Consider the following 17,568-nt stretch of genomic DNA (forward strand, 5'->3'; position numbering starts at 1 on the left):
TAAGCCGAGAGTGTACACACTCACACTGTGTGTGTGTGTGTGTGTGCGTGCATACGCGAGTGTCTTTTTTATGTCATGTTTTTGTGTGTGATTTACTCTTTGACAAGAATGTCTGCGGAGCCGACGTCGGTAAAAAACTCAAATTGTATTGGGGTCACTGAACCATGGGGTAGGAATCCTGCTGAGAGATTTAAGTAGGAAATGAGAGGAAAAAACCACAAATGAGTTTGAGTGTTCCATGACTGTCCCAGATCGCTCTTAATCTGACTCCTTCAGTATGACTATGGGAATCTGTATGTGATTGGACGTGTTCATGATAAGTCAACTCTGGGAGAGTCTGGAGAGTGAGGAGTTGCAGGTGGCTGTTTCACTGTGTTTCTGCTGCAGGTCGAGGACCTGCTTGTGCCGTCCACCTACCTAATGGTCAGGCTACACTCGGTCATCCATCAAGTGAAGGTTTTCCCAGCCGGGTCAGTCTGGCATGGCCTAATTAAGTGGGATGGTAGAATAACTGGTGGTATCTGCTGTGGCTGGTTGATGACCTTATCCACCTTAATGCAGGTCTATTCTGGTTCCGGTTCTATGGGAGATAATGATGATTATGGTCATCACACACACACACCTCCACACACACCCACGCATAACTATTCTTCCCGTTATGTGTCTTGGCTTGCAGGGATGTCACATGTAGTGGTGGGATACAGATCTCTTCTGGAGCGCTGAGAGTGAGGGTGTAACTTGAGAGTGAGGGTGTAACATGAGAGTGAGGGTGTAACATGAGAGTGAGGGTGTAACATGAGAGTGAGGGTGAGAATGAGGGTGAAGGTGTAATGTGAGAGTGAGGGTGTAACATGAGAGTGAGGGTGAGAGTGAGGGTGTAACATGAGAGTAAGGGTGTAACATGAGAGTGAGGGTGTAACGTGAGAGTGAGGGTTTAACATGAGAGTGAGGGTGTAACATGAGAGTGAGGGTGTAACGTGAGAGTGAGGGTGTAACCTGAGAGTGAGGGTGTAACATGAGAGTGAGGGTGTAACATGAGATTGAGGGTGTAACATGAGAGTGAGGGTGTAACATGAGAGTGAGGGTGTAACATGAGAGTGAGGGTGTAACATGAGAGTGAGGGTGTAACATGAGATTGAGGGTGTAACATGAGAGTGAGGGTGTAACGTGAGAGTGAGGGTGTAACATGAGAGTGAGGGTGTCACATGAGAGTGAGGTTGTAACGTGAGAGTGAGGGTGTAACCGTCACAGTAGGGTGACTGAGAGAAGCGGGAGTCACAGGGGACAGCTCCACGTGTCTGTCTCAAGGTTTCTCCGCCGCTCGCACGCAAACGCTGCACATTGTCAGATCAACGTAATTGTCTCGCTGTTCCACCGAATCCAGCTTTAGTATCCCCTCAGTTTAATCATGTCGTGCTTGGTTGAATAAGACTCACGCATCGATGTGGGTGTGGATAAATCTGTATTTTTATTCGACATGGCTCCAGTCACACAACGACATGATGAAATACTGAGAAAATCCATCCAGCCAGGACTATTACTGGATCATCTCATGTTTTGAAGGATGTTGGCACGGTGTTGCTGCGTGTGAAGCATACGTGTGCATATGTGTGTGTGTTGCATCTGTGTATGTGTGTGTTGGGATTCTACCCTCACAGGCAGGTGCAGCAAGGTCATCATGGCTGAGGTGTTTTTCATGTAGCTGGCCAGACAGGCAGTGTGTAAAAGGGACCTCAGAGCTCATTTGTAATGCAGAGCCTTCCTCCGACCTTGGACCACTGTTCTCACCCACGGTCTCTACCGACACACACTCCACCTCACCGCACACACGCACGCATGCATACACACCCAATCAATGTGAGCACACCGAAAACACACACACACTTGACCCTGGCATTACCTCTACTGAGCATGTGCATGGTCTGAGGACTGTGGAGGATTACATAGCAACCTTGGCTAACAGTCGGGTTGCTACGCTACCAGCGCCCTTGCACCCACAGTGATGCACTTGCGGGCGTGTTATAAGAGCTGGGGGAATGGAACAGTCTGGACTCAGTGGGAAGGGCAAAGGGAAGATGGCTCATAGGACACCTAGTGGGCCTCGGTTTTCACAGGTGAACTTGAAATTCAATTTCCATCAATCCGCAGCCCGGTCCCTGGTAACCACGGGTGGACTGTCTCGACAGCCCTGGCAGGAGAGGGTTTAGGGTGTGTTTGAGGGGCACACGGCCCATACACGCAAACTGGAGCTGGAGGCTACTCCGAGGAGACAGACCGAGGGACTGAGTGAACGCGACAGCCTACTTTTGATTCAATTCATCGGCAGTATTACACCATTAGGGAGAAGAGGGAGACGGGAAGAAGAGGAGAGAAGGAAAAGGAAAAGACAGAGAAAGAGAGCGAGAGAGAGACTGTTAGGGGGTTTAGAGTAGGCTGGAAGCCATTCTCATTTTGCGATCTTTCTCCAAAGTTCAGTTTGGACACGTACAAGGGCATTCCAGTGGGGTGGTCAATCTTTGTTCTGCTGCGAGGGCTCACCTAGCCATGAAATGGAAAGTAGATACAATCCCTGGAAATCTGCAAACAGGGGAGCAGAACTGCGAGTACACAAGCAATCTTCTGCCATCAGCCAACAAAGTCTTAACGATCAGTGGCTGCTACTGTGCTCAGTGGGAACTGTAGTTCTCATTCTGACCTTTTCTCCCTCTTCTCCTTCCTCCTCTTCACCTTCCTCCTCTTCTCCCTTCTTCTTTTTTTCTCCTTTCCCTGTTTGGTTCACCCACTCCCCTCTCTGCTTTTGTCCTCTCCTTTCTTTCTCAAATTTTTCATTTTCCCCTTTCTTTTCTGCCTTTCTGGTTTTTCCTTCTCTGTCCTCCCCCGTCTCCTTCTGTTCTTTCCTCTTCTCTTCTCTTCTCTACTCTTCTCTACTCTTCTCTTCTCTACTCTACTCTACTCTACTCTACTCTACTCTACTCTTCTCTACTCTTCTCTCCTCTTCTCTTCTCTACTCTTCTCTACTCTACCCTTCTCTACTCTACTCTACTCTTCTCTACTCTCCTCTTCTCTACTCTACTCTTCTCTTCTCTTCTCTTCTCTTCTCTTCTCTACTCTACCCTTCTCTACTCTACTCTCCTCTCCTCTCCTCTTCTCTTCTCTTCTCTTCTCTTCTCTTCTCTTCTCTTCTCTTCTCTTCTCTTCTCTTCTCTTCTCTACTCTTCTCTTCTCTTCTCTACTCTACTCTACTCTACTCTACTCTACTCTACTCTCCCCTCCCAGAGTGAGGACATTCCCCAAGGAGTCGGCTCTGCTGGGCAGGGACACGGTGCGGGCCCTCATGTACTACGCCCTCAAGGTCTGGAGCGACATCGCCCCCCTCAACTTCCACGAGGTGGCGGGCAGCGACGCCGACATCCAGATCGACTTCACCAAGGCCGACCACAACGACGGCTACCCGTTCGACGGTCCGGGCGGCACGGTGGCCCACGCCTTCTTCCCCGGGGAGCGCTTCACGGCCGGGGACACACACTTCGACGACGAAGAGGCCTGGACTTTCAGATCGCCAGGTTTGTGTGTGCGCGTGTGGTGTTCAGTCACACGTGTTATTGGTTTTGGTAGAATCGAGGGCGGCTCCGTCAGACAGCAGGTCCAGCAGGACCCCCCACCGACGTCCTTCCATTTCTCTCTCTTTCCTTTCTCTTCTTCCGCGCGTCTTGAGAGACTGATGGGGGAGGAGTGGGGGGGCGGGGGGGGGGTGAAGGGACGTGTTGAGATGCTCAAGATATGTCAAATCACTCGAGTCCCCTTTCCTTCCGGCCTCTTAGGATCTGTCTGACAAGGAAAGATAGAAACATCATCCATCCTGCTGGGACGAGGCCCGGGAGGCGGAGGTGTAGATGAGGAATGGGGAGGGGAGGGGGGATGTTGTGGGATACAGATTGACCCAGATGGTGAGCCTGTGCTGGGGCCTGCTGGACCCCCCACCACCCCTCCCCCTCAACCCCCCCCCCCCCCCGCCCCCTGTCCAGAGGAGGCTCAGGCCCATATGTTCCTGGACAGAAGCTCAGGATGCTCCAATTAGGGCTCACTCCAGACCAGACCAGACCATCCCACAGGAGGACCAGGGGAGGAGCGGGTGGAGGAGAAGAGGGGGCAGGCAGCAGCTGTTTACACGGGGCCTGGCCGGTGGGTCACAGGAGGGGGACTGCGGGGAGGGGGGCGGTCAATCAGGGTCGGAGGGGAGGGGGTCGAGGGAGGATCTCAGCGAGGTGGGGCACTGGGAGAGTTTTCAAAAGCTGCCCGCCGCGCCAAGGCGGCTTCCCCTCGGAAACAAATGAGAGGTTGGGGGTGTTTAGGGATGAAGCAAAAAGGGATGAGAGGAGGAAGAATTAGCAATCATGAAGCGGGGGGTGCGGGGGGGGGGGGCGAGCGGGCTGATGACAAGGATGATGACGAAGATAAACAGCTAATTCACTGCCGACAATAATTAAGGGGCCGGTCGTCGTCAGGCTATCTGGTACTTTCTCCCTCCTCCGTTAGTTTGGTTTGCACAGGGAGCCTTAATGGGTCTTTGTTTTGCGGGTGTGTTTGTTGTCACCGCTTGTTTCTGCTCTCTGGCGGCAGACATGAATCACTGAGGCGCGGTGGAAGCGGCTTCATTAAACAGCACTCAATTTGGCAGCGTCACAGTCTGTCAGGTCGACACCCGCGTCTCGTGGCCTGCCCGAGAGACGCCACAAACAACTCTGTCGCTAGGAAGAGGCATCGGGCTTCTCTTAGGATATAGTAACAGCGCTGTACTGTTTAATGACGCGGCCCCAACTTACCGTGAGGTTGTGGCAAAGAAAATGGCCTGGGTTAGGGTCCGAGGACGGGTCAGGGTGCACATAGCGCTGGATGTCGGGTGTGGTCCGAATTGCGGTCACGCCGTGGTAACTGCCTTGACGTTGGCCTAACACCAGGGCTCTGTTCTTGTAAGACGGCAGGATTTGAGGCAGGTAGTTTTAGGGCAGATTAGGACCTGGCCCAATTCTAGGTGGAGTTGAACCAAGGTTGTTGTCTCTGCAACTTTCTAACAAGCAGATCGTCATTGTCAAGTTGTAAGGTCGGGAGGAGGAGAAAACAGAGAAAAGGAATTGTTGAATGTTCAGCAGATTTCAGAACACTAATCTTCTTAAGAAGGATAGACTTCATCAAAGGAATACGAGCTTGAGTAATTGCTTTCACTTTACCCCCTCCTTTCTTCCCCCCCCCCTCAACCATTCCCTGGAAACACATCCCAGTATATTCTTCTTGGCAGTACCTTATAACTTTTGTCCTCTGAGAGTTAGCTACGAAAGTGAACATTTGGCATATCATTCAAACTGGGCTGTAGAAGCGCTGCTAGCAAATTAGAGAGGGCGTAAATGCTCAATGGTGTTTGATTGACAGGGGAGGCATCCAATGGGGTGGACAGGCTCTAGAGGTCACGTAAGTGGGACCCCGGGGATGGCTGTAGTTGCTTTGACAGCGCACAGATTGCTTTTATTAATCATCTCTCCGACGTTTGCTCGCTAATGCAGACTGATTATCGTGGCTGAAACAAAAGTCTCATTAAGCAGGTGTGTTTTTGATGACATACACAATTCGGCTGCCGTCTGTGTGTGAGTGCTTGTGTGCTTGTATGTGTGTCTCTGTTTGTTTGTTTATTTGTGTGCGTTTGTGAGAAAGAGAAATGAATGCAGCGGGAAGGAGAGAGAGACGAGCGAGGGAAGGAGTGGAGAATGATAGGGTAGAAGGAGGAATGACTCCGCTCCATTATCCTCCTCATTAACAAGCTGTCAGTCATTAGTCTCCCAGAGCTGGCCCTCTCATGGCCTGGGGAGTTTATGAGTATCTGGTCAAAACAGGCTGCCCACTCGGAACAAACGGGCTGCACACTGAAAGCAAACAGGCAGCACGCTAGCAGCAAACAGGCGGCATGCTAGTAGCAAACAGGCTGCCAACTCGGAACAAACGGGCTGCACACACTAGCAGCAAACAGGCAGCACGCTAGCAGCAAACAGGCGGCATGCTAGCAGCAAACAGGCTGCACGCTAGCAGCAAACAGGCAGCACGCTAGCAGCAAACAGGAAGCACGCTAGCAGCAAACAGGCGGCACGCTAGCAGCAAACAGGCGGCATGCTAGCAACAAACAGGCAGCACGCTAGCAGCAAACAGGCAGCACGCTAGCAGAAAACAGGCGGCACGCTAGCAGCAAACAGGCAGCACGCTAGCAGCAAACAGGTGGCATGCTAGCAGCAAAGAGGCGGCATGCTAGCAGCAAACAGGCGGCATGCTAGCAGCAAAGAGGCGGCATGCTAGCAGCAAACAGGCGGCATGCTAGCAGCAAACAGGCAGCACGCTAGTAGCAAACAGGCGGCATGCTAGCAGCAAACAGGCACCACGCTAGAAGCAAACAGGCAGCACACTAGCCTTGACTAGCCAAGACATGTCCCCCTAAACCATATCAGAGGTAGAGGAAGGTTTTAGGAGACTCCAGGAGATCTCTTATCTATAGGCCTCGATGTCACACGTAAAGGTTAAAAACATAACTCTCAGTTCTCCGAGGGAATCGATTCCTTTCAAAGGAAGCGAGCTGCACTTCTCCCAAAGATTGAGAACACAGGGAGGAGAGTTGCTTCTCTGGTCTCGGCCTCGCTACACTCTAGTCTTGATCAGGACTTCGACTCGGTTTGGGGTCGAGCACGGTAGAGCGCTTACAGAAGGGTCCCAGAAGGCTAGCTAGCTCCAAGTTAGCATCCTCCACACTCATACACCTTCCAGCCACCCTGCCCCAGCATGTTCCTGGCAGCAGCCCAGTTCTCCTCACAATGGCCATCTGGCCTGCCACTTAGACTCGTGCACTTAAACACGTTCACTCTCTCTCTCCCTCCCTTTTTTGTCAATACCCAATCTCAATTCTTCCCCTGTTTATTTCTCTCTCTCTCTTTCTCCCTTTCTCAACCTCCTGCTGGGGTCAGGCCCAACAGGCATCTTTTAACAGCAGGGGTCTCCTCGTCCTAAGTAACTTAATGGATCCTCCATCAGCCACATCCCCGTGTGGAACCTGGTCTAACTGTGGGCACTCGGTCATATTACCACAGCCATTAAACACAGAGGGTAACCAAGGGCAGGTTCATTCCACTTCCTCCCCCTCTCTCCTCCACCGTGCACCTGCGGATGACAGGCCGTATGCAGCTCTGAGTCGCCTTGAGGCACGGCACGAACCAGCGAAATGTTTATCGCCTCCACCTTCTTTGTCATCTTCTGAGCATGACACTGCGGGCATGCCGAGCTGTTGCTAATCTAGCTCTGAGCCAGATTGCAACTGCCAAACGGGGAAAGCTGCAGCCGGCCGCGGCGTGCTAACCCTCTGCGCCATGCTGGTGAGCTAACCCTAATCTAAATCTCTAACTGTAGCCGCAGGTCTCCGTACTTAGTTTTGCTCGGCGAAGCCAAACGTAAAGACTTTGTTGTTTGCCGACACCTCCCTATCAAACCTGGCAGGGGAGATGGGCCTTTAGCTTGCAAAGAAACTCAAGGCCTCCCTGTAGTCCTCCATCCCTCCGCCCTTCCAGTTTGAGAGACAGGTCTGGCCCTAACTACGTCTGGGAGAGCTGTGTGCCTGACAGTGCGTCAGGCTTCTGTGTTTCTTTGTGTTTGTCCTCTCTGTGAATGCAACTGAAGAGGAGCCAAAGTGGACATGGACAATTTAGTCGTTTTCAAGGCTTTGGCAAATACAAGCCCGGGTTTTGTTATAACAATCCAACAAGCATAATTGATTTTCATCCAAACATTCGAGGTTTTGAAGGCTTAGCGATTGTTGAAACTTGGTAATGAATGAGAGGCATCTCTTCGTGGCTGTCTCTGGGGTAAATATTGAATATTTGTAAAGCATCAGCCTGGATAACTCACTTGAGTTTCTGTTTCGTTGTCGGCTGATATTGGCCTTTTTTTTGGCGCATTGTGTGTTATCATAGGAGGTTTTGTTTCTCTCTCAATACCATACTCATTGCTCACCTCTCTCTGCCCCCTCACAGACTCCCATGGGATGGACCTGTTTGCGGTGGCGGTCCACGAGTTCGGTCACGCCATCGGCCTGGCTCACACCTCGGCCATGGAATCCATCATGAGGCCGTACTACCAGGGTCCTGTGGGCGACCCTCTCAAGTACGACCTCCCCTACGAGGACAAAGTCCGGGTCTGGCAACTCTACGGTAGGCCTCACCGCCGAGCTTCCAAAAGTCCACCTCAGCGATCACCTCTCGGCCTTCTGTCTTACCGTCGGTTTCAAACTCATCCTCCCCGTTCTTTTTGCTCTCTCTGCTGCTGTCTCGCCCTTTACTTCTCTACCACCCCCCCCCCCGCCCCCCACCCTTCCCTCCATTCCTCTCGACACCGCTCCGTTATCTATCCCTCCATACCCCCGGTGTCCACGCCTCTCACACGCCCACCCTGCTAAACATACATATCAACCCCTCTGGCACCCTGCCAGCCAACCACTCACACGCACGCGCGCACACGCACACAGCACAGGGAGAAAATCGTAGAGGTATGCATTAATTCCTATCTTCATACCCAGGCTACCCTGCAATCCCACGCTCCGCTCTCTGTCTCCCGTAATCACCCAGACGTTGTGGAGGGACAGGGAAGTCCATGCTTCAGAGACGAAGCCCTTGGCTCCCGTGCCCGGAAGTAGAATAGATTTGTTTGTAAAAGCGTGGATTATTGATTGGATGAACTGTCTGGTTGGAGCCGGAGCAAGGGGGAAGGTTTTAATTGGCCGTGCCTGTTGTGTATGACCCGCTTATCACCGTGCGACACGTTTCTGAGAGAAGAGAGAGGCAGGGAGACAGCACATTGGAAGGAGAGAGGACAGAGGGTTGAGGAGGTGGCAAGGTAGCAGTCGGAAGGGGTGGTAGAGCTGGAGGTGTAGGGTGGAAAAGGTGAAGTGAGGACGGGAGAGAGAGAGAGAGAGAGAGAGAGAGAGAGAGAGAGAGAGAGAGAGAGAGAGAGAAGACGACAGGAAGTGTGGAATGACGCTAGGGAAAAGCAGGAGAGCGAGCGAGCGAGGAGAGCCCTAGATGTAGAAAAACCATGGAGATCGTATCCCTGCCACACCAGATGACCTGACCTTTGACCTTTTGGTGCCCCCCCCGCCAGGTGTTAGAGATTCAGTATCCCACACTGCTCGGCCTGGTGATCCCTCCCAGACCGCGGAACCACCGGTTCTACTGGACCTTCCGGAGAACAGATCTACCGTCCCGTAAGTAGAACACACACACAAACGAGCACAAGCCACTACAACATTATTCAGGAAAGCAGTTTTCCTTTGCCTTGACCTGTGACACACACACACACAGATACACATTCTCTTTTAGGGAGCCTCCTTCAGTCGTATCTCCTGATCTGTGCGTCGGGTCAGTCAGCGTGGACATCACAGTGACTCAAAGACTGCAGCAGGTCTTATTTCACCTACCTTGCCCAGACACGGCAAGGTACGGCTCTGTTTGCGTGCGTGGAGTACTAAAGCAGGCCTTGTCAGCCCCTACGGTCTCAAGAGTAGCCCCACGCACCACTCCAGCCAAGTGTCAACACGCAATAGATTTGTGATACTTGACTAGACGAGTGCCAAGTGGATAGTTTGTGCTCTTCTCCCTTTGTCTCGTTCGTCTGTTTTGTTGCCTCGTTTCTTAGATTTTTTTTTTCCCTTCTTTTTCTTTTGGACTTTTATGCGCGTGTTATTTCTGGACGGGCGATGTGCGGGGAAGGTTGATTCAGCCCGACAAAGGTCACTAATATAGTCCGCTCTCAGCTTGCTCGGTGTTAATAAGGCCTGAATAGAGATCTTTGTTAATAAGAAGCAGGGCAAGTGAGCGCGCACAGAAGCAGCCCTGTTGTGGTAATTGCCTCGGCATTAGCATGCCCAACATGTCAGGGGCTTAAATCAGTCATTAAGCAGGGGATAACACGGTCGAAGGCAGCGTATGTGCCGGGCCGATCGTATCCCCCCCGTTGACGTTTGGGCCGACGGCGGTCGGCAAAACGAACGCGCACTCGCAAACGCTTGCACGCGAACGCTTTTGCCTGGGATGGACATAAACGGGTCGACCTTGAGTGCTACCAAAAGTCGTGGACCGTTTCACACAGGCACTGTAGCAAAGGGGGGGCACGCGGGTCAGTCAAACGGGTCGTTGTTGTTCTGTCAAAGGGATTTCTGACTTCTTCTTGTCTCGTCTCCTCTCCAAACTGTTTGCCCCTCTTTCATTCCCTCTGTTCTCCTCCTTATCTCCTCTTTCGCTCGGCTCGCAGGCCAGGGAGGGACGTGCCGGACAGGTGCAGCAGCCACTTTGATGCGGTGGCCCAGATTCGAGGGGAGGCCTTCTTATTCAAAGGTACCGTGGATCCAGTATTAGACGGGTCTGAAAGAACGTGGGGGGGGGGAGGGGGGGGGGGGGGGGGGGGGGGGGGGGGGGGGGGGGGGGGGGGAGGGGGGGGGATCCTCACACTCCTTCACACTCTCCACAAGAAGCTCCTCCCGGTACCGGAACGTTCCAACATTCCGGTCTGGTTCCTTCTAGTCCTGGAGCAACAGACTTAACTAGCTCTGCATGATTTTAATTGGGTAAATATTTTGGGGAATATTTGCCAGTTCACCCCCCCCCCCCCCCCCCCCCCCCCCCCCCCCCACCCCAGCCCTGTGGGATGATTCAAGGCATCAAAACGAAAATCTCAGTCACGGCGTCAGACCAAACCAGTGGAGCGCAGAGTGTCTGACTAGAATGCCCCCTACCAGACACAGCTTGGCAGAAAGTTTGGACTGGGTTGTCTGAGCTGAGGACCAAAACGCAACACGATGCAGAGCATGTCCACCTCTGCCCTGTGGTGTTCTCGTGTCCACACAACAGTGGAAGCAAACAAACGTATACAAGTTATACATATAAACACACAACATGCAGATGCAAGCACATCTGTTGGGGGTTGTATGTTATTGGTGTTAAATCAGAGCAAGATTGGTCAAAGTAAAGTGAACTGAAATGTATATTTATTTAAATTGCAAATGAATTAAATCAATTACAAGGCAAACATGTCACAGAGTGAAGGTTTCAAATCTTACCCATTGATAACTCTCAATCGGAGAGAGAGAGAGAGAGAGAGAGAGAGAGAGATAGAGAGAGAGAGAGAGAGAGAGAGAGAGAGAGAGAGAGAGGGAGAGAGAGAGAGAGTAAGAGGTGAGCAAGGACAAGGAGTGGGAGAAGCCAGAGAGCTGAGGAGTGCGCAGTACTCCAAAGGACAATCATCAATTGCACGCGTCAAACGCTCGCTCTTCCTGCCCGCAGCGATCCCACGCTGCCATTAGACACCCACGTCAGCTGACCTCGAGCTCTCCTCTCCTCAGGGAAGTACTTCTGGCGTCTGACTAGGGAGAAGCACCTGGTGTCTCTTCGCCCCGCCCACATCCATCGCTTCTGGAGAGGCCTGCCCGCCAACCTGGACGGCGTCGATGCCGTCTACGAGAGACCCGGCGACCACAAGATAGTCTTCTTCAAAGGTGTGTGTGTGTGGATGCCTGTGTCGGTGTGTGTGTTTGTGAGTGAGTGAGTGAGTGAGTGAGAGAGAGAGAGAGAGAGAGAGAGAGAGAGAGAGAGAGAGAGAGAGAGAGAGAGAGAGAGAGAGAGAGAAAGAGAGAAAGAGAGAAAGAGAGAGATAAGTGGAGAGAGAGAGAGTGAGAGAGAGAGAGAGAGAGAGAGAGAGACAGAGAGAGAGAGAGAATGGTAGATTAGCAAGGGACTCAGGAGTTCTTCAGGAGAAATATGTTTCTGATGAGAATTCAGAGACAAACACTATAAAGAATCAGGCATGTACAGAAAACCCTTGGAAGGTCCTTTGACAGTTTTCTATGTGGATGAGGGCAGACGTTTGGAGCTCAATAGCAAGGACAACAAGTCATACTATTCAGTCAAACTGACAGTTTTGTTTTTTATAAAACATATCAAAAGAACAGGGTTGTTCCAAAGAAATTCTTCTCAGAAACACTGGTCTGGTGATTTTTCCTCTGGGGATAGTTTTGGCAGTGCTCATGTCGCGGACTGGGAATCAATAAAGTTGTTCTCGTCATATTGATTGACAGTGTTTTCATGGCCACAGGTCTCAAGTACTGGGTGTTCAAGGACAACAACGTGGAGGAGGGTTACCCTCGGCCAATCAGCGACTTCGGCCTGCCGTTGGAGGGCGTGGACGCAGCGTTCGTGTGGCTTCACAACGACAAAACCTACTTCTTCAAAGACAGCCGCTACTGGCGCTATGACGACCATTTGCGGCGAATGGACCTGGGCTACCCTAAAGACAGCCTCCTGTGGAAGGGAGTCCCTCCCAACTTGGACGATGCCATGCGGTGGTCTGACGGTGAGTGGGGGCGGACGAGAACACATGGGGGAACGCATGTACGCGAATTCCCAAATAGACAGAAGACATGAACAGACAGTAAGGCAATAGCTGATCTACTGATTATGACAAGCACTTGAGAAACCCTGATTGTTTCCACAACCCTTATAGCACAGTGGAGCACAGGACACTCGATCATATTCACAGTCTGGATGATACTCGATCATAAACCCGTTACACACATACAATGTAATGTATGTTCACAAATGTGCACAAGTGCCCCCACAGTCCACAAGTGTGCACACAGGCACATTTGTGTGTGGGTGTTAGTGTGTAAACATATCATGCTGCTAGCGCATTATGCTCCGGCTAATTCTTAGCTCTTAAAGCGGGGAGATTTTTTTTGCTGAATCCCAGGCCATTAGCAGCACAAGGCTTTTGTCTGCTCGGGGAAACCAACTGATTGGCGCTCACACACACAGCGGCTTTAGTAAATACGAAACATGAGTCGTATCACACCGAGCACATTCACATGAAACTAGCACCTCTGTCTGTCTTCACACCGCGTTCCGTTGCCGGAATTAGCCGCGCGCACGTTCACACAGTTCTCAAACTCCGCAGGCACACTCGCAAGGCACCGACATGCACAGATACACACACACACACACACTCACTCGCACACACTCACTCGCACACACACCTTGGCCCAATTAGATGCAGTGTGTGCGGAAGCCGTCCTCTCTCCCCCCCCGCCCCCCCCTCCCTCCCGGAGCAGTGTGTGTGAGCGCTCCCCGGCAGGTGTCCCTCTCTGTGTGTGTGCCAGCTCCAGAGGTCTTGCTCCAAGTTGTTTGATGTGTGTGTGAGTACAGGGCCAAGCGCAAAAGCGACAGTCCCCACATAGCCCTGCAGCCCCCCGAGGGGGGAAACACACTAGCACACACACACAGACACATACACACACACACACAGACATACACCTGGAGGCCTGGGAACTGGAGCCACTTCAAAGAACCAATCTCACACTCACTCGCTCTACCCTTCACACACACACACTCTCTCTCTCTCTCTCTAGACTCGTATCACTCCCCCGGGATGAGAGAGGAGCGGGGGAGAGGGGGAGAGAAGGGAGAGATAGTGACACAGAAGAAGGGGTGTGGAGACAGGTGGGGAGAGAGCGGGAGGGAAGTAAGGGACAGGGAAAGTGAGAGAGAGAGAAACAGGATAGAGTGAACAGAATGATCGGGGATTGACATAGATTAGGTCACAGCAATGAGGACGAGAAAGAGAGAGAGAGTTGACGCTGCGGAGGGAAAATAAACTGCCGAACAGAGACCCTCTAACACAGTCAGTTGACCGTGATTTATCGCCATTGCAGCAGCGATCGTCATCCCCCCCCCCCACCACCACTCCTCCTTTCCCTTCTCACGCAGCCTCCCTGTCTCCCTGTCTCCAGGCTCGTCCTACTTCTTCAAGGGGAAGGAGTACTGGCGCGTGGTGGGCAGTGACATGGAGGTGGAGGCCGGGTACCCGCGGCCCATAGGGAAGGACTGGCTGGTGTGCACCGACATGCAGTCGGACTCCCCCGCGGGCGAGACCAACGCCACGGACACGAGGCTCCACAGCCGGCACCCCGCCGACCACGCCGAGAACGGCTTCGAGGTCTGCTCCTGCACCTCCGACTCGGCCTCGCCCCTGGGCGCGCGGCCCTCTCTCTCCTCCGCCACCTGCCTGTGGTGGGCGGCGACACTCTGCCTCGCCCTCTCCTCGGCCCCTCTATGATGGAAGCAGTGGGGGGAGGGGCTTCCCGTCGCGGCGGGAAGTGAGGCAGCTGGTGGGCTCAGGGCAAGCGATTGGCCTATCACAAGACTGTTGGTCCAGTCCAGAACCTTGTTTGTTACTCTTTGAATATCTCTGTTGGTATTCCTGTTCTTTTCTGCTGTTATTTATTATACCGATTCCTTTCAAACCATTATTTTGTCGTTAAATGTTAAAGGTCACTTTGGATTGGATTGAATTGGAAACACAGCGATGTATGATCATTCTGGAAAATCTCAATTGAATGAATGAAGTTTACAACAAAAGAGCTTTCTCCCAAGTGTGACTCAGCAGTTTGTCGGCTAAATGGCTGAGATGCTGTTTGCCCGGACGCTTCGCTCCTGCAATCACAACAAGTGCTTTAAGCATCCTCACACACAGACCCCACTGGACTGGTGCCGAGCGCTCTTCACTCTACCGGTAATGTCTGGTTCATCACTCCACCGGTAATGTCTGGTTCATCCCGGTGAATAGGCGCTCGGCTCCAGTAGGCACTGGCTCATTCACTGGGTCTCCAGCATCAGGGCTATCTGGATCAATGCCTCCTCTTAAGACCCAGTCCTCCCTCGACTGCACTCACTTGCCCTTTTGTGACCTTTGCACCTGTCTCTCTCTCTCTCTCTTGTCTCCTTATCAGACAGAGCAGCCAAGTAAAGCACCTGGTTACCAAGGTAACGCTTTACCATGTATTTTTGTAGTGAACACGGACGGATTGTGGCTGAGAGATGCGCATAAGGTGGTTGTCACGATGCCTTGGTCTCCACATGGACCTTCCGCTCGCTCCTCGCAGCCTTCAGTAGAAGAACGCTCTTCTGTCTGGACTGGTCTCCTCCAACATCGACTTTCTGCCAGGAGAAAGAACGTTCCGGAAGGCTGGACCAGAGACGCCGCGGCCAGACCCTTCCTCCACCGACCTCCTGAGGAGAGCAGTCACAACTGGATTTACTAGAACTGTTAAGATATATTTACATCGGTCTATATATATATGTATACAGATATATTTGAAATGAAAGTTCTATGGCAGTTGCAAAAAAAAAAACATTACTGTGTACATTTCAAACCGTGTTTTCTAAGGTGAAGTATTTTTATAGAAAAATAAAGAAGGGTATGACAGCCAGTGGCGGTTGTGTAGTGATTTGGAGCCTTAGGAAGACCGGGCAGAAAGGGGACTTGGCAATAGGACAGCCACAGTCATTGCCTGGCAAACGCTCTAATCCTCTCCTGATCTCTAACACATCAGCTCATGTTCTAGCCGGTTGCTCTTTATGCAAACAATAACAAATCATGCCAATCACGTTTGAAAGCCAAAATCTTCCCCCGTCACGTTTAAAAAGCCATTTTTCATTTGTCTGATATTTATTTGTTCAAGAAATGACATGTTTTTTTTTGTCTTCGAGATGTACTGATTTCTGAGAGCAAGTTTAAACAATGTTGATTCTGGGAATAGAAAATATGTGAGACCACAGACGTTGACTGAAGGATAATATAACATTCGGGCAACATGGACCTTGGGCGTCGAAGCTAAACTTAATATTTGAAGCAGACAGACAACAAGTTTTAAATGGACTGTGTTTATTCCACCCAGATGCTTTAGTCCAACCAAAACAGGAATACTAAACTAATTTCTTTCCTTTTTTTTAAGGTGAAATGGAGTTATTTCATTTTCGCTTAGAGCAGCATTTTCTTTCCTCATGCTACACTTCAGTGGTATTAATTAACTGGCAAGGCGCGCCAGCCATGCCACCCAAGGAGCAGCGGTGCCCACAGGCCCATGCAGCAAGACGAGTCATGTTCCAGTGCTTTCCACTCGTTTCATTTGGGTGGTTTTTAATTAATGAGTCGTTGATGGAACCCTGTGGAGGATCATGGGTATTCTGAGAAAGGTGGAAAAGGGGGGGAAGGGAGGTTTAATAGGAATGCATGGGGAAGAAGACTCATTCGATTCAAATTTTAAAAGCCTATTTCCAAATTCAGTTCCCCCACATGGATTTAAAGTGTTAGATGTGGATAAAGTGGTAAATATGGACTATCCCTATTGTTACAGGATCCTTGTACAAGAGTGGCATTGTGAAGGCTTATTAGTTACACTTTGTGTGAGAGAGAAAGGAAGAAAGAAATCATGGCTGTATTCCTGACTCAAAATTCAATGATTTACGAGTACCATAATAACAGAAACAAAACGTTCTTCCATTGCGCAGACAGGAAGCATATTCTTGCCTATCAAAATAATTACTCTCTTACAGTATAAAATTGAAAGAGAGGTCTTGTTATGCCAGCTCAATGAGATCCAAAAAAAACACAGAGAGAATGGGAAGGTGGTACAATTGGGAAGGTTAAGAGGGTGTCCGTGACAGTGGGCTTTCAACAGTTGGAGAGACAGTCTTCTGGAACCTTCCTCAGTCTCACTTCCTCCCCTCCTCACCCAGCTGTGCTTGCACCTGCAGGCTGAACAGGGCCCTAGGGTTAGACAGGTGGGTGCCTCACATCTAACCACTGATTACACGTTTGTGGGGGGGGGGGGGGGGGTTAATAGACCACGTAGCATTGCTGTGATTAGTCTTAACCACATGATGACACCTAGAGTCCATTCATCAAACCACAACTTGGGGACAGCCACCCAGATGCGACAGGGAGAACCAATCGATCACCCCCCCACCCCCCCCCGCCGAGGCTTCAAAACGCTGCTTCTCAGTCAACCCCAGAACTATGACCGGCGGAGCAGCATGTGTGAAGGTATTGATTAGGGGACGCATGAAGGAAGCTTACAAGAAATTCCAACAGCTGCTCTTTTGATTAGCCGTCTGCCCCCGAAACACACACTGCATTGGAAGAAGGAGCTGGATCGTCAACAGCGTTGGATGCACGCGTTTGCAGGACTAACCCAACCGAATGGCTCATGCTCATGCGCTGTGTGGCTGTTCTCTCATGCACAGCAAAGTCACCCGCGTGGAAACTCCGGAGTGACTCGGAATGCGAGCGTAGATGCTCTGGTACATAGGTGCAACACGGCGAATGCAGACTAACGTCTGGCTTCCGCAGTTGTTAGATGATGAGACGTTTAGAGAGCCTCCTCTCCAGCTCTTCAGCAGTCAGGAGGACCTCGGCTCTGGATCCTCTCTTCCCTCCTCCCCCTGGCGCGGCACCCCACACGGTGCACAGCTGGCGGAGTTAACACACCTTCCTCCAGTTCAGGTACTTTGATCTCAATTTCACAACACCCCCCCCCCCCCCCACCACCACCACCACCCCTCTACCAAATCTGCCCCCCAATAGTGGGCCTATAGAGGCTGGTACACTGCCACGTGTGTGTGTGTGTGTGTGTAAGCCTTTCTACATTGTGTGTCTCACTGA

General features: G+C 51.4%; 1 protein-coding gene across 1 annotated transcript in view; it reads left to right on the forward strand.

The window, feature by feature from the left end:
* The window catches only part of mmp17a (matrix metallopeptidase 17a), a 40,842-nt gene extending 25,526 nt beyond the window's left edge, over window positions 1–15,316 (forward strand). Inside the window, exons 4-10 of the mRNA XM_047015081.1 lie at window positions 3,277–3,563; window positions 8,058–8,234; window positions 9,181–9,283; window positions 10,330–10,412; window positions 11,417–11,569; window positions 12,166–12,423; window positions 13,856–15,316. Coding sequence (XP_046871037.1) covers window positions 3,277–3,563; window positions 8,058–8,234; window positions 9,181–9,283; window positions 10,330–10,412; window positions 11,417–11,569; window positions 12,166–12,423; window positions 13,856–14,181 — 1,387 coding nt within the window. The 3' untranslated portion in view covers window positions 14,182–15,316. The remainder of the gene's footprint in view (window positions 1–3,276; window positions 3,564–8,057; window positions 8,235–9,180; window positions 9,284–10,329; window positions 10,413–11,416; window positions 11,570–12,165; window positions 12,424–13,855) is intronic.
* The last annotated feature ends 2,252 nt before the right edge of the window (window positions 15,317–17,568 follow it).

This window comes from Hypomesus transpacificus, unplaced genomic scaffold (assembly GCF_021917145.1).
Source record: "Hypomesus transpacificus isolate Combined female unplaced genomic scaffold, fHypTra1 scaffold_27, whole genome shotgun sequence".
Classification (NCBI taxonomy): Eukaryota; Metazoa; Chordata; class Actinopteri; order Osmeriformes; family Osmeridae; genus Hypomesus; species Hypomesus transpacificus.